The following is a 23,213-nucleotide window of genomic DNA, read 5'->3' on the forward strand; positions in this document are numbered from 1 at the left end:
AGATAATTATTATTATTATGAAGCTCGTATTAAGTCACAAAACATGCACTTTCTCATGGCCAAAGAATGTAAAAGTCTTGATGGTGAGCAGGTTTGTTCGCATTTTTGTGCCATTTATGTCTCGGGGCATTTGTAAAGTAATTTGTAAAGCTCTGCCATGGAAAAACTCCCTGCTGTGGATGTTAGATGAGCTGTTTTGATCAAATATAAAGCTGCAGCATATTACCTCAAAAATGGCTGCAAATGAGCTTGATGAAATATATGTTCCTGAATCTTCTGCCTTTTTTTTCCCGCCAGAATCTTTATAGTTTGAACATGAAGCACATATGAAGATAGAAACGTCTGTATAACAGACCTCACTTGCAAGTTATGTTTCACTTTATGAGGCACAGTATAAGGTTGATATGGGCAAAAGAGGAGTGATAACTGACCTGTAATCTGTATTTTTCCCTTCAGGGGTACTGAACTCCCAGTTCAGTTCTGATGTTGGTTCTGTGGAAAGGTGTTGGATCGAAGGGTTTAATCTAAGAAGCTTCATAGCATAGTCCCAGGGCTCTCAAAGAATGACAGTGGGTCTCCCCACTTCCAAATCTAAATCTCATTTACTTAGTTAGCCTCAATTTCTGATTGCCTATGGGTCTGTGATTATGTCATTTCATCCCACACACTCTAGCAGGTGAGAGAAAATAGTCAAATATTGCCATTTGACACAAATTTAAATTGCAGTTGATACTTTAAAAACACAACTGTTTCAAGACATTTATGGTTTCTGACACTGGAAAGAGAGATTAACTGTAATATTCCTCCAAATTTCCTCCAAATGTATTTCAAAACCATCTTTATAATTAAATCACTCGCCTTTAACCTGATGTAAAATATCTTCATCTCCATTCACTCAACCTGCCCTAAAACTGTTTGGAGACTTCCTTGGAAGGCCCAGCTCCTTCTCTGAAAGTTCCGACGTAGATGTTTCAGATTTAGCTGCTTTTACAGGACCAGACTTTCAAAACTGTGGAGGGATTTTGGCCGAGTCATCTTTACAATGCTGCCGCAGTTCATTGAGGTTTGTAGCATTTGCTTATAAACCGCTCTCCTAAAGTTCCACCTCATTTAACTCAGGCTGAGGTGGGACTTTGACTGAACCATTACAACACCTTGACTCTTTTCTTTGACTGCTCTTTTTGCTATTCAGGCATGCTATTGCATGCCTGAACTGAGCTGAGATTTGTGGATAATTTTTTAGTCGAATAACTTCAGGATGACTTTCTCAGATATTTAGGTGAATAACAGCATCTGCAGTGAAAAGTTCAGACTGTGTGCTGCTGGTAGAAAAGAAGCTCAGTTGTGTGGCACTTCCAGAAGTTCCAGAAATATGTTTTGAACTTTTGTGCGACAGGGACGGCTGCTTTCATGTATTCAAGGCACGTTGGATAAAAGCATACACTTTCTGGCCAAGAATTCCAAAGGCTTAGCTTTTGCGTGATGACACCCCCGAAACAGTTCATTGATGTATAACACTCAATGAAATATTGAAATAAGAAAGCAGAAATTCTCCTCCTGGGTTTGATTTGCCTTTTTCCTTTTCTCTGCGTGCTATTTGTTGTCCATCTGATGGGGGTGCATGGGTTTGTGGTAGTGTTGGGGCTCTAATCTATTAGATGCAGATAATTAATTTTCAGTTCTTCCACCAAGCCTCCCGTCTCAATAGAGAACAATGTTTGCAGGAGATTATACAGATAAGAGTGTAAGTTAGAAAGGGAGGATCATGACATGTACCTGTGTTAATTGTTATGATTAGGAGTCTCATGGGCTCAGCTCGAGGATGAGGAGGAGCGAAGTGGGTCTTTTACTGGTAACTAGCATACTTTGTTATGCGGCTCAATGGAAACATGAGAACCAAATGCACTCACATTGTCTAAATAAAGAGAGAGAGAGAGAGAGGAGAAACGGTTGTGTTGTGCTGCGAGTAATGGTAAATAACTCCCAGACAAAGTCATTCGTAGACATTGCTGAATAAATGGGGCAAGGCATTGATATCTCGTCGATAAACTGTATTGGTGTTCTGCTTTTTTTCTGTTGTGGTATCTATTTTGGATTTTTTTCTTTTTTTGTGTGTGCTGCCTGTGGTTAGAGAGCTCACAGAATGAAGAAAAATTGGCTGTATTCACCATGAAGTCATTAAATTTGCAAGCTGTTTGTGATCAAAAGGTGCGTTTGAGGCCATTAAATGTTTGGTTTGATCCCGGCTTGCTTGGAGTCTCAAATGTCAGTTGTTCCTGCTATTTCCTGTAGTTTCAGAAGGAACCACGAGTAAACACAGAAGAAAATGCAAAAATTGTACAATTGAAATGTTTTTCAATACCACTGGAGAAGTTAATTTACCTCTATTGTCTCTAATTTACACTTAATCCCTCAAAGTTCTCACTTTTAGCTGTGATCCAGCCGGAGTTTAGGTGGGTTTTACGGTATGTCACATTAAATCACACACTCTGATGCTCTCAGTTTCATGTGATAAACCATTGAGAAATATTTGGAGCTAGAAGTTTCGCTTTGGAATCGACAGCTAAGAGGAGGAAATTCAACCCAAAGTTTGAGCAGTTTAGAGAAGATTTAGCCTCAGGACCAACTCATATGAACTCTTTATGACAACTTCAGCTGCTGAAGAAGGCTGTGAAGGAGCACAAAAATACTTCTCAGCAGCAGCATGCATTCACTGCATACATCCATTGCAGAATAGCGACCATCTGCTCCGGCTGATGTGTTTCCTTTAACGTGGCTCTATTTGACATTTTTTAATGACAGAAACCAGTGTAACAGAACTGAGAACTGAGCATCCTTTGCTCGCCACTAAATGTAGCCCATTTAATATATTCATGCAGCAAATCATATGTGTGACCACCTGGACTTGAGCAGAATTAATGACCATTTGTCATCACTTAGGGGTGATTGCACAATGAATGTTTCAGCACGTTAGTCTATACCATGCTGCGAGGTGAGGGACACCATCATTAGGCCCATGCATAATCCACTATGAAAACATTTTTCTGTATAACCTGCAGGCTTAAAACACCTATAAATCTGATCACTTGGTACGCTTTTTTTTTATCTCTCAAGGTCAGCTTTTAGATATCTACAAGTTGTTTTCTTTTAATGTTTATTTATTGGCTTTAATACACAGTAAAATACATTTTTGAGCAAAACCAGACAGCCTCTGTCCAGCCTTAACTAAGTGAGCTTTCACTAACTAGGTATTAACTCAACCCATAATGTGTTTTTTAACATATGCTGAGGTCTGCTAATCTTCTTATAGGTTTGAGGTTTTTTTCCCCCCTCCATCTCTGAATAGCTTAACAAAATATGCCTCAGTAATGGATGGTTATATCCTCATCCATGGCCCTCCTCCCACCAACTATAACTTGAAATAGGCCATCAAGTGGCTAATGAACTGATAAGCGCTCTGTGTCCTGTGGGGCTTATGAACATCATAAGCCAAATGTTTGGGCATATTTAGTGAGACAGTCTTTTTTTTTTTTTCAAAAGAGCACTTATGTGGGCAAAGGACCCTGTTGCTGCAGCTGCCACTGTATGAAATTGTCTCTTCATATGCATGTGTTTTGCCACAGGAAGTAATGAATAGCTGCGGGCTGTGAAGGAAACGATAAAGTGTTTTTCTGGACAAGTTCTGTGACTGTGTGGCCCTGTGCTACATCAGACCTCCTGCTAGTCAAACTGCTAGTATCATTATCAGTTTTGGATCTCTGTAAATCCATGGATTTGTGTGAGCAGTCTGAGAAATTAGAATAACATGCTTTTTACTCCGCTTACTTCAAATCTCTTTAGACTTCATTTTTTAAAACATCTAAATCTGTTATTATGTAGGCTATACAAAACCGTTTTAATTTAATCTTTGACAAGATTATCAAATTCATTGATGATGTCACAAACTTAAATAATTTCAGAAAAAGTCGACTAAGCCTGGATAAGCACTTTCAAGGGGATACTGCCGGATTAGCTTAAAAATATTATTTATTTTTGTTGTTTTTTTTATTTTTTTTTTACGAGTTGTTGGCACATTTTCCACATCATTATAGTGTTGATTTTTAATTTTTGTTTTCATTTCATTGTTTAGTCACGAACATTACATTTATTTGAAGCATGCAGGCTATCGAAAAGTTGTAAATTTATAAAATAATGGGGTAATTTGGGTGTAATTAAGAGTGATTTGCTGCTGAGAGCCTTAAATTAATTTCAACAATTCAAACTGTCCCACATTCCTGTTTCTTCCTTTCTTTCTTATGTAACAAAGTAAATGTGTTTGCCTTTTTTTTTATCAAGTGCACTTCCTCTGTTCATTAAGGGTTCCATGTTTCACTGAGAACAAAAATGATAGTGTGACTGGTTTGCACCCTCAAGTATTATCAGGGAATCACCCTCTCGTGTTCATCAGATTCTACCTATGATGCAGGTGAACTTCATTGGTTTTGCTAAATAAGATCACTTACTCTGATAAGGCTAATTTCACAGCCCTTCACATCGGACCACAGCCTCGGTGTGCAGTCCTCCTACAGCCGTCGCGGCCTTAAACCTCTCGCAGGCCGATGCTTTGCAGAGGAACCATCCCGGCTGTTTCAGAGCGGACAGCAGCCAGACCAGGGGGACAAGGGGCGCTGTGCAGCCCCTGTTAGACAAAAACCAGGGTGGATTAATGCAGCGTCTGTTGGTCCCATATGCTCCTTAGCACTTTGGGCTTGATTAAAACTCACTGTATGAATGAAGGATGGTGGCCTAATCCCCCTCATGACTCGTGCGCTCTGAGGACACGAGACTCTAACAAGAGGGCTGAAGCTGTTGTAGCCGATATTGGCTTAGTATTGATCAGGGCATCTTTCAGAACATAGATTTAAACTGACATGGATGGGGATTCTTTTCGTCGTCTTGTTCCATTTACTCACATTAGTGATTTGCTGCCATGTCTGATATAATAGTAAATATGCAGAGGCACTCGTATTCAGTTGCATATCTAAGAATCACTTGCTAAATCAAGACATGATGCATCTATCAGTCTCTTAGAAAGCAGCTTTCTATTCAGCTGACATTTTAAGTGACCCTGCAGTCTGAAACTGTTTTTCTTTCATTTTCAGGAGTCTGTGTGAAGGAGTTGTTGACACTGCATAGATGCATCTCATGAATATTGAGGCTCCCACCAGTCCGAGCTATTGTCTCCAAGTTCAATTGTTTCATTGTGTTATGGCCATAACGCTGTACTTATTTGTGTGTTGCTAAACTTGGCGTCTTATAACACCCCCAACCCCCCTCCTTCCAACAAAAAAAAAAAAACGTCTCTCTAACATCAACAGTCAAAGCTTGAAAATAATCTTCCGTTTCAACTTCACTCCTGAATAGGTTGTAGGGGTTGGTTTATAATTAAGTCTTTTTAAACCACAGTCCAACCTCTCGCACACAACCACATATGCACGCACCTCCTTTTTTTTTTTTTTTGTGACCACGCAGGAGTGGAATCAAAGTCTCTCTTCTCTTTAACGCTTCGATTATTTCAAGCAACGCTTTTAATTAGTGCGCTCCTTTAGCGGAGACTCCAATAAAAGAGAGATTATTGGCAATGTCAAGGATGCTAATTGAATGTTGGACTTCTAACAATGAGCCCACTGCAGAGCCATGTCGACTCATTACAGATCCCATACCCGCTCTGACTTTATTGTCATCAAAGTTGAGAGTTGACGAGAGCAGCAAATAAAAACAAACCCCGTTTTAAAAGCTGACTTTGCCTCGTGACTCCTCAGATTTAGTACGAGAGGGCGCAGCCTTACCTGAGAACGTCACAAGAGCAAAGTCCCACTTTAATGAGGAGAACTGAAGAATTTTCAGGGGGTTGTTATATGGTCATTTACACTTGATTGCCCACATGACAATTCAAGAGGGGTTTTTTTTGCTTTTTAAGGTTTGGAATTCTATCCCATGGACATTTTTCTTCTTTTCTATTAACAACCCAAACTAATATTTACATAAATGATTAACTGCATTACTAAGTATAACATAGCAGAAAACTATTTGCTTGTTGTTGCTGTTCATTTGAGCTGTTTCTTTCCGTTATTTGCTGCAGTGCATCTTCTTCAGTTGTGATAAAAGCACATTAAAGCAGCTTTTCAACCTGTGTGCACACTTCTTGTACACGATACTAGTCTTCATATCATAGCGCTCGTTTAGGGATCAGGCATGTTAAACCGTGCCTTGGGGCCTTGAATGGGACCACTGCTGGCCTGCGCCCCAGAGAACCCTCCGCGGGTGAAATATTAGGATTAACATCTTCGGGAGTCCGGCATTTATCACTGCTTTCTCCAACCGAACTCATCATTACACAAGCTGAATTGCTCCACTGGAAACTTATTAAGGAAAACAGTGTGCAGCGTTGAATTGATTTTTTTTCGCTTAAGAAGAAGAAGATTTTGTTTTTGATTGGTATCGACTCTAGAAGCCTGCATTTTAATCCCTAGACAACAAATGACAGGTTTTTGACTGGAAGGATGTCATGCTAAGCTGGTATTTGATTGGAAAAACAATTATTAATTATACATGTGAAAACAACGTTCGGTCGCGTAATCATTGCTAATTTAGACGGCATTTATTGGCCTAATTAATAAAAAAAAAGTGTAGACGGCCCAACCCAAATACATCTTCAAGCAAGTTTAATAAAAGTGACCTAGCACCCCCCCAACCTAAATTGATCATTTTCCTGGAACTGAAGTCAAATACACATTCAAGAGATCCCCTTTAGGAAAACACCCACAGTTTGTTTTACGCACGTTGCCACAGCGCCACTTTGTTGGCTTCCCTCTGAAAACACACACGCACGCACACAGATCGTTTCTCCACGAAAGAGTAAGCTCACAGGACCTTTATTCATGTCTTTTCAGCGGTGAGGTCACACCATCTTTGGGAGCCAGTGAAGGATCCACAATCACCGTGCGTCGAAATCAATGGAGGGGGGAGGAGGGGGGAGAGGGGGACGGGGGACTCTCAGCAGCCGAAAGTCTTTTCCAGTATGGCTAACCCTTCATTATTACTACCACCATGTGCTTGCAAAGTCTCGTCTGTCTTTGTGTGATACGGAAATTTAACCAATAGCATCTTTCGTTGTCAAAAAAAAGGACTTAGAAATCTATGAAAATCACAGCAGAGAGTCTGATGCGAGGGGGGCTCACAAATTGCATACAATACAACAGATCACAGTTTCGAAGGCTAGCACAGATAAAAAAAAAACACATGTACCATTTATATAAGACGCACACTGATTGTCTCTTAGAAACTACATATTGATTCCTTATAAACACTTTTTTTCTTAAATAAAGTAGTGCATCCATGTCCACACACCATCCTCGTGTCTCTCTGCCAGCAGGTCGGCAAAGTTGTGAAAGAAGCTTTAAGGAGGTCTGTCCATCCCGAGCACTTCAGCAGAACGAACTTGTTCGTGAGTTTTAGTTCCGTGGCTGTGGTGTACTTTTCTTTCCGTGTTCACTCGGTCTTATCCTCAACAGGTGTTGGGTTTTTTTCTTTTTTTTTTTTTTTGCGCACACACTGACAGACATGAAGGGGCTACAACTTGGTAATGAACTGAGAAAATCTGTGCCAGTGCTAAAATAAATTAAACCTTTTCCTCTAGGAGGACCAAAGACCGTCATGCCAAAAACTCGAGGCTCCCGATAGCCCTGCCTGGCCGAACTGGGCCCACATTTTAACCAGTCTGATTGTGTGTTTTTATTGAGGGATGGCAGCGCTTTGTTTCATGTAATCGTCACTGTTTGTGCACTTTTCGACAGCTGATTGCTCTGTTCACAGGACCTGGAATTTCCACGAGGATGTTTGATCCTTATAATCCAAGCAATCGGCATTGAAGTTCAGCTTCCACGACGCAGCTTGGTCCTTATAATCCAAGCAGTCTGCTGTGGAGTTGAAGCCCAGGCCGGACGTCCCGTAGCCCTGGGTGGAGAGGGACGCCGGGGACTGATTCAGATGGCTTGTGACCGCGTTCGTGCTCATCGGACTGAGGGTCGACCCCGGGCCTGACAACTGGTGGTGCATTGGAGTGAGGTAAGAGCCGCAGTCCATACCCCCGAAGTAGGACGTTGACCCAGCGTAGCCCTGGCTGTAGCCCGAGGCCTGGGTGTAGGTCATGGGATAGGACCTCTGCATGCAGGAGGAGGAGGTAGACAGGGGATCTGAGAGAGGAGAGATGGACGCCGGACTCCAAATGGACACTGGGGCGGTGGTGGTTGAGATGGCGGGGACTGTGGTGGTGCTGGTGGGGGGCGTGAATTGGCCGCTGGCACCGCTCTCCGAGCTCACCTCTCTGGTTGGGGAGCTTTTCTTTTTGGGAGGTCGCACCTTATTCTGTCCCCCGTTCTGCTGCTGTTGCTGCTGCTGGCGACACTTTGCCCGCCTGTTCTTAAACCACACCTGCCAAAATAAAATATTGGCACACGCCATTATAGAAAACATTCCTAATTATGACAGAAAAAAATCATCCGTTTCTCACATCGTAAAGCTCAAAATGTTCAGTTTTTACCCGATGTGAGGAGCACTTCTAATTTAGAAGATACTTCATACAAAAGTTGCAAAATGGATTATTTTCGTTATTTTTTAGTCTAAATCATGATGTTTCCAGACTTTCTACCAACCAAAAGTTCGTAATGAATACACAGTTTCCAACAGGCTACAGATGCAGCACTTTAATTATAAAATACTTATCCCTGTAAATGAGCCCTTTTTCCCTCCATAAAAGGAGATCAACAGAGAAGCCTGCTTATTAAATCCAACAAAACGTTTCAAACGGTAATTTAAAGTTTAGCATTTTCTATAAAGAATAAGAAAAAATACAGACAACAGCCCCGACATTTTATGTACATTACGGAAATATGTGAAGACCATTATTATTATACCATTTATGGAATAAGCTCTGCTAAACTCACCTGGACTCTGGACTCAGGTAGGTTGATTTTCAGCGCCACCTCTTCGCGCATGAATATGTCCGGATACCGAGTTTTAGCGAACAACGCCTCCAAAACATCGAGTTGTGCGCGCGTAAAAGTAGTCCTTTCTCGCCTCTGTTTCCGTGGCGTGGCTGCAAGTAAAGAAGGAATGTAAGTGAAGTGGTCCACGTTACTTAGATGTATAAGTATGAAGAATAACGTGTGGCTGACCGAAACTAACTGGTTTCTATTTTTGTTGTATGCGTAATTACGCACGCCTGCTTTGAGACTTAAACGCCTGTGACAAATTGACATACCTCAGTCTAACGTTCCATGAATAGACAGTGAAATGAAAATTAAATAAAATGAACTAAAATGAGCTAAAAACAATGGCTTCGTCAGATTTAAACAAAAACATTGGAAAATCTAAAAATGAAATCACATAAAGGGGACTTTAGCTTAATGTGCGTTAAAAAATGATAAACACATCATCTGATGTTCAAGGTCGCTAAAATGAAGTATTCCAGTGGAGTTTATCTGTTACTTGGGTTCTCGCTGTCTGATTTAAGTGCTCAACCACTACACCCCATTTCTTCTTTTCCTTTTTTTTCTTTTTTAAATAATAAAAAAAGTTCAAACCCACCTGGATAGCCCACCGATGGATGTAATAGATCCATCCCGGAAGTAGTTAAGCTCAGGCCATTGACTGTGTAAGGTGGTTGCTTTAGATACGACATCATGCTAATGTTTGTTTGAGGGCCGAAGTTGGAGAAAATTTTGAAAACTGATGGAGCTCCCAAGGTGCTCTTGGTTTCCTCTGCTCGTCGAGTGGTCCGTGTTGTGCAGGGTACCTGTTCCAGAGAAACAGAAGAAGCTGGTGAGGATTGTGCCGTTCTGCGAAGTGATATTAACTCAGTTTACACGCGTTTGTCGCGAAATAAACCTTCTCCAAAGACGCACGTCGCTTCTTATAAAGCAGCTGTCCTCCACACCCCTCGCTTGAACCAAATGAAAACGACACACGAGCGCTGTAATTTCAACAAGTCACTTGGAAATTTACTTAAAGTCACTGGTGCTTGTGCGCAATAAAAAGAAAGCAAAGGTTTCAAGTGGAAGAAAAAGAAGAAGAAGACGAAGTAGAAGAAGAAGAGAGAAAGCCATCTGACCTCGTACTGTCTTTGTTTCTGATATTCCGTATTTTTTTGTAGGATTTTAATGATTTTTTTTTTAATCTAACAAGAGAAACCCACGTTTCATTAAATAAAGCAACAGAGACAAAACATTTTCAAACATATGATAAATCCATCCGTTTATTTTTATCTTAAATGAGGGAATAACTTTCGAATTCAAAAATGAAAAACGGCCAACAGTTCGATGGAAAAAAAGGCCATATGCTCCTCACTGCACGTGAGACTGTAGCAGCTCTTTAAACAGTAATAAATGTGCGCTGTGACGTTGTCTGGTGAACGCGATTGCTGTCACTTCAACTTCAGTGACCCTCACCACCCGTTATCCCCACTGTGCCTCTTGATTAGTTGCATTTTTTTGCCCCCCTCAATATCCAACGGTTTTAACCCCCTTATCCCAATCTGTCACACTTAAAAACACACCCGTCAAACCAGTTGCTCACGCGCACCCGCTCAATAATAATTACCCTGTGTCCAGCGATTAATTATGATAAATGTTATTGCTGCTGATGAATTAACGAGGTAATCCGTGTGGCAACTAACCGGAGCTGCTGTCTGGTGTCGGTGCAGCACGAACTGCTTTAGGCTCCCCAAAAAGGATGCTGAAAAATGAAACGTAGCTGTGTCTTTGATAAATGTTCTTGCAAGTGCATGCGCAGAAAATTGATCCTCGTGAGGATTTTGTTAGTCTAAAGTAGTTTGAAACAAAGTGATTACCTTTATGGAAATGTCATCTCAGTAGAGCCAAACTCCTGAGTCAGATGGTTAAATACAGTCTGCCACCAGAGCCCCCAAAAGACGGGTGAAATATATTAAATATGGCGTGTTGGTTTATTGTCTCCGGAATTATTTTATCTCAGCAGGCAGGAGGACAGCTATAGTAGGAGGCCCTGTAGGATTGTTTCCATAGCAGGCCTAAATATGTCTCTCTCTTTTTTTTTTAAGTGGTGCAGCTTTCAGACCAAAATGCCTCCACAATATTCCCTGTTTGCTGCATTAATTCCCTTTACTTTATAGTAGCGACAAGTGTGTCATGTCAGGATTTTATTTGCCCAGTTTCTCTAAAACTTGGTCCTGCTCCTTCTTCTCAGTCAGGGAAAATGGTGAAATTTGTTTAAAAAAATAGTTAAAAATATTTATATATATACATATGACCTTCTGGAGCCACACAACTACAGAGAAGGCCATTGAAACGTCAGAAAAGCTTCAGCTTAGCTGTGGAAGTGTCGTTGTTTCATATTAGATGAAATACAAAATCACATTTTTTTCTGTTTGATCGACAGTTATCGGAGGTGAATTTTGCAGCGTATAGTGTGTGGATTTAAGGTTTAAGTTATTCTGAGCAGTAAATGTTCCCGTGTACTGAACAAATAGAAAAGAAAAAATGACTGAGCGAGTTTAGCTTAATTTGCAATTAAGCGCCAAAGAACTCTGAGACCTTCTTATTGGCATTTCTTTTAGTGCTTTTTTAAAAATTTAGTTTTGGTATCAGTGACACAGCTCTGACACTTTGCCTCGACTTACGAAGCAAATGAACTGTGGCTTATTTCTAATATAATGGCCTTAGAAATGAGCCTTTTTTTTCAACCTTACGCCTTTCTTTATCGACGGAGTCAAATCACAATAACAGAGATGATAATAATGATAATGAACTTACCCTGGTGATGACGCGTGGAAAGTTCTTTGTCTGCTTGGTTTCTTTCAGGTGAAATAATAAAACTCAGTTTAAATCAACGACGTCCCGTTGGATTTTTTTTTTTAAAGAAAAGTATCTCAAAAGCAACCAGCAGCAGGATCAGGTGCAGCCTTCTTCAGCGGCAGAATAACAGCACAGATAAAAGTTCAGCGTTGAGCTCCTGCATCAGGTTCTGAAGCGACGCGACGGCGGCGGACTGATGGAGGAGGCTGCACGTAGCCTTTAGGATTTGTTGGTGTGTTGAGACTGAAGTGGTTTGAGTTAGATTTTGTACCAGCTGCCAGCCAATAGGAGCCGCGGGACTGAGCTGAGGTCTGTCTCCGTCTCCGTCTCTCACACTGGTGGGGAGGGTTTCTTTCTTTCTCTCTCTTTTTTTTTTCAGGGGAACAAATGTCTCCAGCTACTTTTTTTTTGACGCACAGTCCTCAGCCAATAGCAGCGAGAGGGCGAGTGACAACATCCCCATCCCACAGCGGAGAGGGTACACTGATGATAAATAAACGGTATTCTGGTGGAGGATGAGAAGGGGAGTTTAAAGCATGGAAAAGTCCGTTTATTTACGTTTCCATTGCGTTCTGTGTCAGACACTGCTGCCATGGTGTTAAAGTGAGAGGCTAAATGCATCCACAAATAAAGAGATTATATAAAAACTCAACAGACAGGGGTGCACACTCAGAAAATAAGCAGTTCATGTTCACTTCATGAAAATAATGTTTCTGTTTTTAAAATAAATCATATTCGGAGGAGTAACACTGAAAATGTTCTAAACAAAACAGCGTCATTGCTTGTAGGAAATTGGATGCTACTTTAATTATCTTTAAGTAGTGCCTGAAACAAAAAGTAGGAATAATCTGTGGAGAAAAAAAAAAGAAAAAAAGGGGGTCCAAAGCAGAGCTCTCCGTGTGAAGGCTGCACCGTCCTCTCACATTCCTGCGCGTCGCAAAAAAAAAGGGGATTTACAGCGACTTATTTCCTTAAAAGTGTCCTCCCATCCGCAGAGCCAGCCAGTCTGCTGCCATCAGCCACATGCGGGCCTGCGCCGAAATTTGCCCAGAATATTTACAGGTGGCTTCCCACCGGGAAGACACCGAGCAGCCGTGGACTTACAGGGACCGCACCTGCCACGCACATCCAGCCAGAGATGAAGATATATGCAATGGAGAGGGAACAAAAAAAAAAAAAAAAAGGGGGTTTCTGTGCAGTGACATGCTGGAAGATTTCAGCTCGTGTCTGCTGAAGCAGTTCCTGCAAGACAAGGAAAATCAAAGACTTCTTCATATTAAGGTAGGCCTCTTTTATTTCAGATTGCATTGAAAAGAGTGCAGTTTTGTAGGTTTAGTGGTGCAAAATTGTTATAGCATGTAATAATAAAAATAATAATAATAAAATATATAATAATGATAATAACATCAATAATAATAATAATAATAACTGCCACTGTTAAAGTGATTTTATTTTCATAATAGCTGCTCAGCGCTGGATGGAGATTATATTTACAGTAGGACCAACAAGCAGCGACGGACAAATAAGCCTCGTCTACGTCACTTGAATTTTGAACCTGCGTGCCCATCTCAAAATAATATGCCGAGGGTTTTTGTCACGGCTTGGTAAATGTATCATCTTAAGAGGCTTTGTGGAACACCTACACACACACACTCTCTCTCTCTCACACACACACACACACGCGCGCGCGGTGTCGCACACCGCAGCGCGCTTGCACGGACACACCCGCTCACTTCAAACAGATTTGAATATTGATTTAGATTTATAAACACAGGCAGACGGTGGGTTTTTACGAATCGTCACTTGCGTCTGTGCTCCGTGGCTCGTGTGGAAAGGCCAGAGTCAGAGGTGCTGTGACAGCTGCCGGGAGGAGCGCTTTTCCCCTCAGAGCAGCAGCTCCATACAGCTGATGCGCAGCACTTTGTGTCAACTCTGTAAAGTCAGTGACATCTCTTTTGACAGATTTCGATCGGAAGAGGCGGCCGAATGGATCATAAACACGGATTTCCGAGACATGGTGTCAGCACAGAAAAAAAAAGTTTTGCTGGAACTCTTGAGAGGTGAAAGGGAAGGAGCTGCAACACACCCAGGTATCCTCGCTTGTTTCTCCTTTTATTCGCGAGTTTTCATTTCTGTTCTTTAAACTCATGGGATTACCTTCACTGGAGCGTCACATTTTATTTGATCTCAACTGAATTAATGTCATGTATCATATAGAAAGGAACTTGAAATGAGTGTGAGAATCTAGTCTTGGGTGATACATTTTTTAATTTGATGCTGTTTGCAGCACAGAACGTGCGTCACCAGACTCCCCACAAAAATCATCCAATTTACTGAGTCCTGAAGCTCTTTTATAATATTTTACAAGCACTCTCTAAGAGGTGAAAAAAAAACAAACAAACAAACAAAACAAAACAATTTTCCACTAAAGCCTTTTTTTTTATTTATTTTTTTTATATATTCCGCCTGAAAATGATTCTTTACACAGTTCCTCGTGGCTTATTTAGCAGCTGCATGATAATGTATCCTAATGCGAGACTTTCAAAATGCAGCGTGGAAAATTCTGACGTCTGGTGCTGTTATCTGCTGCATCTCACCGTTTAAATAGCTAAATAATTTATTAAACTGTAAAGCCAGGCCCTCCGCGGGGACTTTGTATCTTAAAAGGACGTTTAAAGGGAGAAGGAGTTAAACGCCTCTGGCGAGCAGCGCTCCCACTGACTCCCGGCTAATTGACGACGACGGCTTTTATCTCCGCCTCTGCTACACTCAACCTGAGGGTGAGGATTTCACCAGGCCTGCTCCAACCTGTGATTTCCACCAGTTAATGCGTGGCCGTGCATCTTTTCAAATAAACTGCACAGGCTTGGATGTTTGACCCCTGTTTGATAGTCTTTAAAGAGGGGGAAAAAAAATCGCATTTTAAGATTGGATGATTACAGGCAGCCCCCTTCTCCTCCAGCTCAGTGCCTTTATCCAGGCGTGAAAAGAAGTAATCAACACATTATAGAATTATCAAAAGTATGGTTTTAAAAAAAATAAATAAGACACAAAAATCTAGAGCTGGAAATTTAAGGGGGAAAAAAACAAGAAACAGAAGCTGCGACAATTTTAATAGAATTAAAAGTAACACATTTACCGCATTCATCTTCTTATCAGGCAGCTTTGCTCTCTCTTCAGTCTCTTTTGCTGGATTTGTGCATGGCTGGATATGAGGAATGTGTTGGTGGAATTCATTCCAAGCTTAAAAAGAAAAAAGGGAACAAAATCCAATAAAGAATTCACATGGAAATGCTGATCATTTCAGAAAAACCTTTCCCTCTGTCCTGTTTCTGTGTTTCACCTCAGGTAACATCAGTTATACCTGTCTTGAATTTTCCTTTAAGATACTCTTTTTTTTTTCTTTATAGAATTCAGTGATCATTAGTAAACCAAATATTGACAAAACATTACACTTGTTCGTCAGAATATCCCCTTCCCTCCACAAAATTGTTTCAACTGCAAACACTAAAATTGTGATGCAAACGCAGTGTTAATGTCTTCATTTCAAATTCTTTGTTTTCACTATCACAGGAAGCTAAGAGTCAAACTGATAAAAATTCATAATTCGCTGCTGATACTGACAATAATTACTGTAGATATTTGGTGTGTGTTTGGTGGGGAGTGTGTGGGTGACGGAGAGAGAAAGAAAGCGAGGCAGAGGAGCTGGAGAAGGATAATCATGAACAGTATTTTAATTAGCCTGGCAGGTTTGATGGATACATTGCAACTGCCGCTGCTGCCTTTAAAAAAAAAAGAAAAAAAAAGAATCTAAACTGAGGGATTTCCCTGCACTCGTCCCTTATCACAAAAGAGCTAAACCTTTGTGTAATGTAACATGTAAGTGACCACAGAGGTCATCAGAACACATCCAGTCTCCTCCCCAGGGATTAAAGGGGCACAAACCCCATTCAGCGCCTGATTGAGAAAAGTTTAAAAAAAAAATTCAAATGCAGAGCCTCTGTGGTGTCATGGCTGTGTGCGTTAGCCAAGTTTGTTCTTTCTGGTAATATGACATGCCTTTTTAATTAGTGCCATAATTGTTTGTGCTGTGTTTACGCAGGAGTTGCAGCAAACAAACAGATGCTGTTCAACACGCTTGCCTTGGGATCGGCTGCGAGGAGACCAGGTCAACATGAGTGGAGAGCTGACAGGACAAGTAAGGAGAGGAAGACTCACGGTGAAGTGAACGCTGTGGAGAGAGGTCGTCTTTAGCCATTCTGCATCATTTTTCCTCAAACAAGCGTCTCTCACTGCTTTTTATTTCACATGTGCACTTTTCCAAAACTCTTGGCTGCAGACTTCTTATTGTGTGAACGCTTTCGAATCAAGCCAAGTTCATTTGTTATTACATTTCTGTTTATTCTGACTTGTAATAAAATAATAATTTGCAAATAAAAACCTTTTTCTCGCCAACATTGTCAGAGCTCCGCTCTGTTCTGATTCTCCTTTCACCTGTAAGCATGAATATCCTTCCCCTGCGTGTGCTGAGGTGTCTGCTTGGCGTGGTAAAACCTGCCCTGCAGATCGGACCTCTCCAGTCTTCAAAGGAGGAAGAACTCAATGTAGGGGGATTTGTTCAGGCTTATTTGGTAACCTAGGATTTGAATTGAATTCTTGGAGGCATTCATAACACATTTGAAAATGTTACATTGTGTGATTTTGTGTGTAATCCCCATAATAAATTTCAGAAATGGTCACAGCACTTGCACAACTGTGACTATTCATGATTTATCAAATGGTTTTCTTGTCTTGCCTCTTGGGGGTGAGGTGTGTGTTCCCTGCAGGAACTCGGGGGGCGATCGCTGCCATTAGTTTGGGAGAACCGATGAATTCTGCAGGTTTTTTTTTTACCTCTCTCTAAACTGTTTTGTTTACTTGACCTGAATGTGTGATAGGGTCAGCGTCTGAGCTTTCAGAGGGATTCTCACAGACCCCCCAACAGCACTGGAGCATTTCAACCTCTAGTGGATAATACCTACCTGGCAAGAGGGTTAGTGTACATGCACACACCAGCACATAGACATCCCAGCTTTATTAAACTTTGTGTTTATTCAATCAAAAGCCACAGTCCAAGATTTCTGTCCTCGATCGGGATTTGTAAAGTGCAGTGAAGTAGAAAACAGCAAGATTATTTTGCACCAGACTTTTAAAGATCCCATCCAAGCGTGTTTTATGAAATATTAAGAAACCATACAGTGAATGACGTAGAAACTATAGAGAATTTAATCCACATCTTCTCCCAGATTAATCGGTAAATCAAATATTGGCTCAACTGGAAAGTCTGTTTTTGAATGCTCCCAACAGTTGCTGATTGGACCACGAGTGGCTCCAGACACTTGTGATGTCACAAACCTGACACTTTTAACACATTTAAAGTGCAGACAGAAAGCCTTTACGAAGGGTAAAGGTGAACGCCCAGGTGAATGTGAAAAGTGAAGATAAAGCAGGTAAATGTGAGAAAAAAAATAATCAAAAGAGATTTTTGTAATATTCAGATGTTTGCAGAGTCCAGAGGTAGGAATAACATTATCAAGTGGACTTACTTTGTGTTTGCAAACACTTTATCACATGGTTTAGTGGCTCCGCTGCTTGGATCTGTAGTTTGGTGCATGTAACTCAATAAGAGTGAGAGTGATGTTTTGAATGTATGTGTGTGTGTGTGTGTGTGTGTGTGTGTGTGTGTGTGTGTGTGTGTAAATCAGTATTTGTGCCTTGTCCAAACCCCACTTTGCTTTGAATGACACTTTGGCGATGCCCCCAGCTCTCCACTCTGACTTCTCAAGCATACCCCCTGTCAGTGCCAACTCTGCCAATTCCTCTCATGTCTTTAATATCTCTCTTTGGACCCTTGGGTTTTGCCAGTGAAGGCTCCCCCATGACAGTTGGACATCGCTGTCACATTTGGGAGACAGCGGCGGGTGTTTGTAGCGTTCCCAGCCACAGGCCGGCGGGGAATCTGTGATGGCTCGCCTGTCAGCCGGCCCCTCCCCTGTAATTAGGAGAGTAAACACAGCGTCTGGCTCGGCTTGAGGGACAAGCAGGAGGGAGCGGAGGAGGGGACCGTCCGGCTCCTGTCCTGCCTCTACTTGAGCTGTCCAGGAGCAGCTTTGGATTGACACACTGCGATGTGCACCCCATCACATCCCTGCAAAGAGATGAGATAAGGAGGTGTGTTAACATGTTGAGGAGCTCGAGAGTTTAATTTGTACCTCTTGTGAGGAACATTTTCATTGAAGTGAGCCTTTGTTGAGAAATAGAGAGAAACTGATCATCCAGTCAGATCTGACAGAGAAGAGAATGTGCCTACAGTAAAGAAAAATTTGCAGACTATAAGTTGCTCTTTTAGGTATTTCTTGTATTTCATCACCAGTGCAAAGACTCTAGTCGATAATATAAAACAGACCACTGCTAAGCCTCGGTCTCTCCTCCCTTCACCTCTCTCCTGGTTGCTCGGGGGACTGGTCAGTGGCTGCAGGAATGTGTTGTGAGCTGGAGTTGTGGCCGTAGCTTTGGACTAGCTTTGGGGGAGCGCCATCCCACCCTTCCCCAGCCACTGCGCTCTGCCCAGGCAGGGAGGTGGGCTGTGGGAATGCTGAGACCACGAAGGGAAGAATTTCACTGGAGGACCTGCCAGAGAAATGCCACGCAGAGAGCGATGAAGAGAGCAACCTAGATAGTGAGAGAAACTGAGATCTTAGCCAGTTGAAACCCAGCCTGTCAGTGTCATTTTGGTTTCGTAGGATGCTCACTGATGATGGGCCAGTTACTGGTGGTCACTCAGACACAGTGGCACCGCATCTGACTCAGATATTTTTCAGATGGTTTACAGTTCAGGAGGCATAACTAAAGTACAATTTCTAGTACTTTAGGATTAAAAGTAAGACTTCAGTCTTAATCATCCACTTGCCTTGGTGTACCTCCTTTACATATGCACAATCACCTGAAATACTTTCATTCTAAGTGTATTTTAAATCAGATAGTGTGCATCAGTGTGTGCATGTGGCCGACAGGGAGAGTACAAAGGGAGGGGTGCTAGAAGGCCTAGTGCACTTGCCAAAGTCTTTACGGCGCCCAGAGAGCCATGCTGCAGCATCATGGTCCACAGCATGGAAAGACATGGGGCAGATGGGTGCAGTGTAGCAGCACAACCTCCCCCTTCTTCTCCCAAATGTGAGGCAGCAGTGGTGGGAATGGCACAGTGTGAGAGGGAGTCTGGGTTCATGGCTGAAACAGAAAAGCTGTTGGAGGGGCATTTGGGGGGCTGGGAGAGAGAGAGAGTGGGGGCTGAAAGCTGTTTTGGGTGGGGGGTTAGAGAAGCTGTTGGTGGGGAAGGGATCCTGCAATGGAGAAGGGAAAGCCAGTACCCCAACCACATCCCTTTGAAATCCAAGTGCAGGGGCACGAGCCCAGAGAGGAGTGGCAGCGTGGCCCAGCGCCTGAGCAGACAGGCAGTCACCGCACTGGGCCATCGTCCAGCTCGCCTGGCCCTTTCCCACCCAAGCCCACCCCGTCTGGCCCAAGCTTACGGGAGTCAGGCAGCCGACCCCCAGTGGACAGACCGGAGCCCTGCGCTACTGAGTCCCATCTCAGATTCGAAACAGCGGCAATATCCCCCGGGGAGAGGGAGCCTGCAGAGATGAGGGGGTGCATCCACTGCCTCACAGCTTCTCCTACACCCAGGCCTCTGGATGGGGGCCCAGAGTAGTCTGCTGCTGATGATAACCCCCACTTCGCCATCAGGCCATTCTGCCTTCAGGGCCTGTGCAGGTCCACACATCCCCATGGCAACAGTGGCAAGGCCATCCACACAACGTGAGTGGGCAACAAGCCAAGTGCTGCCAAATTGGGATGAGGGAGAGACATTTTGGGAGAATGCTCAATCCAGAATCTTTTCACCTTTATTTTGTCTCTGGGTAATCGTATTTTTGGCTTCAGTGATCTAATATCAGAGACTTGGACAGCATTTGTGACTGAACAGTGGTCAGCAGCAGAAGAAACACTTCTGCTACATGTTTCACTGCTACTTGTTTCCTGAATATTGCTTACCTCTCTTTTTAAAACTGTCAGTTTTTATAACAGTTTTAAAACATATCAGTTGAGAATTGAACTGATATGTTTTGAGGCATGCATTGTTTGTCTAAAGAGACCTTGTCACGGCAATATTAAGCCTGCGTAAACACAAGTAGTTCAATGACATTCACAGCAACCACCTAAAGTTGACTCCCCACCCCCTCTAAGCCACTTGGAAGATACTGTATAAGTGGATGGGTGGTGTTTACTGAAAGTGGATATCTGCTGTTTGTTTGGTTGCTCTGCTTTCCGACCGTAAACACTGCATAGATTTCCTTGAGTGGTGTTTGAAACGTGTTTGTGTGTGTGCCATGTGTTATATTTGCTGATAACAGGATTTACTCAAATTGCGAATCACCAGTTGAGAAAGGTTAATTGTCAGTGTAAGTGGTGGAATGGGTACATGCAATAATTATTAGTCTAAGTTGCTTTATTATTTAACAATGCTAATTAGGCATTAACTGTGGTCCTCTTTTTGGATCACGACTTCAAATGCATGTCAAATTGCATTAAGTTCACTTTGACATCCATTTATCAAACTAAAGGAGTGCTGTTTTGTAGATGTCCTTAGTGTGCTTATTATTCTGTAACAGATCTGTTCTTGAGGTACTGATCAGAAAACTGGCTGAGGGATTTTCAGAAATGGCTCAATGAAGCGCGTCCTCTTTCTATTAGCTGTGAGGACAATACATCTTATGATTGGTGCCTTTTCTGATTTTCTAAAAAAAAAAATTGGGATACTGGTGCTTTTACTGTTTTGGTCATTCAAGCCTTAAGGAGCAAATTTAATATATACACAAAAGCCAAATTTGAAGTATTTTTTTCAGATGGACCATTGTTATTGTTTGCTTGTGTGCCACCCATGTGGAAAAGACTGGCATGAGTCTGGCATTAAGGTGAGGTGGAAAGTGACAAGAAAAGAAAGCAAGAGATCAAGGCATGACTGCCAGTGCATGTCATTGCCCTACACTCTCATCAAATAGCCCCGTGCTGCTTATGTTGCTGCCCAGACCCAAATTAATTTGGACGCCTGGAAAGACTGCAGAGCCCAGGACTCATCTCTGCCCTTTAAAAAAGAAAAGACACCAGCAGAGAGCACTCTTCCAACAAGAGGGGGCAGGGGCCGAAGGAGAGGTTTTGATGGATTTCAGTGGAGGGCAACACAGTGTCTGGAATAAGATGGGAGGGTACAGAGGACACGGTTGAATATGCTTGTCCTGCTATGATGACAAGATGGCTCAGCCACTACTGTGCCGCTGGCCTCCCCCTGCTTTCACCCTCCCCTCCATCCCCCTGGTACTCCCCCCTCAGGACACCAGAGAGGGAAGAAGGAGGGAGGGAGGGAGGGAGGGGAGAGGAGTACTGACGGTTAGCTGCCGTTTAATCTTCTCCTTGGCTCACTGGAGATTCTTTCACTACATGCCCCACTCCCTCTTCTCCCCAAATCTGTACCTGCTCATCCCTGGGCCCGCTTTACAGGGGAGCTCTTGATCAGTGAGGTGATGGAGAATGGCCCTCGTCACACACTCCAAATAGGATCGGATTGCCTGGGAGTAAAAGGTTAGAACTACATGGAGCCTGGTAAAAAAAAAGAAAAAAGAAAGGAGGTGGTGGTGTGGGGATGCTTCAGCAACCAGACACTACCAATAAAATGAGCTCTGTGTGAGATGGACTGTCCAGAGTTTGGAGGTTTTAAAAGGGATTTTGTTGGTGCAGAATAACCACAAAACTCTAGCATGTGTGTTTGCGGGTACAAAGATTGGCCAAGAGAGAAGGGGAGGGGGGCGGAGGTCTTGTTCTCTACTGGCATGTCGTTGGCATGTCGTTAACCTCCCAGGGCTCGGGGGAAAAGAATCAGGCCTGTGTGTGCTTTAAAATCAAGGTTCGTTTGAAAGGTGCCTGTGGAGAGCTGGATCCCTGCTGGAGGACAAGGTAACAAAACAGCAGCATGCTGACAAAAGGAGGGATGGACACTGGAGTAAAGGGTTAAATAAAAACACATGCTGGGTCACAGAGTGACCCCCTGGGTCCAGTTTTATACATTTAAGTGGCTCAAATAAGTGTTTCAATAATGTGGAAATGTATACCGTATCATTTTAACCAAACTCATCACCGATCATGTCTAATTATCTGTGGACGTAAAAATTCTACTTTGTATGATTAAACACTGCTCTTCTTGTTTGTCATTTTGTAGTAATTTCATGCCTGTTTTAAAGACATTTTAGGCCTGTTTTGGGTACTTTTTGCATTTGTTTGTGTATATTTTTATTGACTTTTAAGTCACCTTCTGTTCATTTTATGTCTGTGTGGTATTTTTTTCTCCCTGTATCCATTTTTCCCTCTTTGTGATCATTTTGACTTTTTCTGAGCTAATTTCTTTTTTTCTCCATGTATGTGTATTTCTTTTCTCTCTCTTCAGGGTTATTTTTTTCTATGTTGCTTTTATTGGACCTCTTTTGTAACTGTGTCTCTTATCATTCTTTTTCTCTTTTATCGTTTTACATTTTTTTTGCAATCAGTATCCCTCTAAATTTAATAAGATCTAATGTCAATCTGTGACACTACCTCATCTTATTAATTTTTCTCCAATATATGGTCATTTTGCATCTATTTATGACCTCTTTGCACCCTTTTTGTGGTAGAATGTATCTCTTTGTGGTGATTTGCATCTGTTTGTTGTCATCCTGCATCTCTTTTTGCCCAAGAGTCCCATTTAGTCATTATTCCCTTCCTTCTATTAAACAGTGGAGTATTTAAGCAACAGTAGTAGATATTTTGAGAAACATCCTTGCTGTTATTTCCTATTGAGAGTTTGAAGAGCAGGTCGATACCACTCTCTGTCTGTACACTGAATGTTAAACTACAGTAAGCAGCTACTTGTCTTTAGTTTTGATCAAAGACTGGAAATTGAGTTAATGAGCTACAATATATGACATGTTTTTTGTTGCCTAAACAACACAAAGGCAAACATAATAGAGCAAAAAAGATGCATTTTTTAGTGTTAAAGAGAAAAGGGAAATAAAACATTTCAGGCTGAGAATATAGGGTAGAAAATGGGCAGATAGGTGGAGAACAAGAGCTTGGTAACTCTTGCTAGTCTTGTGATCAAACACCAGTGGTGACATTACAAACTTCTATCCCCTCTTTTCAGCACTGCACTTTCCACCCCCTTCTTCTCTACAGTAGTAATGCCACTCACTATTTTTCTACATCTTATCCCTTTTAATTAGA

The 23,213-nt window shown here is 42.1% G+C and overlaps 1 protein-coding gene and 1 long non-coding RNA gene across 2 annotated transcripts; one reads left to right on the forward strand and one right to left on the reverse strand.

The window, feature by feature from the left end:
* Window positions 1-6,733: 6,733 nt before the first annotated feature.
* On the reverse strand, window positions 6,734-12,103 carry otx2b (orthodenticle homeobox 2b). Its single transcript, XM_072365245.1, has 4 exons — window positions 11,829-12,103; window positions 9,628-9,835; window positions 8,985-9,136; window positions 6,734-8,472 (listed from the first exon to the last, which is right to left on the reverse strand). The coding sequence occupies exons 2-4, from the start codon at window positions 9,722-9,724 to the stop codon at window positions 7,849-7,851; spliced, it is 873 nt and encodes a 290-aa protein (XP_072221346.1). The 5' UTR covers window positions 9,725-9,835; window positions 11,829-12,103; the 3' UTR covers window positions 6,734-7,848.
* Window positions 12,104-12,213: 110 nt separating this feature from the next.
* Window positions 12,214-16,563, forward strand: LOC140270429 (uncharacterized). Its single transcript, XR_011907710.1, has 3 exons — window positions 12,214-13,151; window positions 13,833-13,960; window positions 15,973-16,563. It is a non-coding gene; the product is annotated as an uncharacterized lncRNA (long non-coding RNA).
* Window positions 16,564-23,213: the final 6,650 nt, after the last annotated feature.

This window comes from Leuresthes tenuis, unplaced genomic scaffold (genome assembly GCF_036924035.1).
Source record: "Leuresthes tenuis unplaced genomic scaffold, fLeuTen1.0.hap1 SCAF_15, whole genome shotgun sequence".
In the NCBI taxonomy this organism is placed as follows: domain Eukaryota; kingdom Metazoa; phylum Chordata; class Actinopteri; order Atheriniformes; family Atherinopsidae; genus Leuresthes; species Leuresthes tenuis.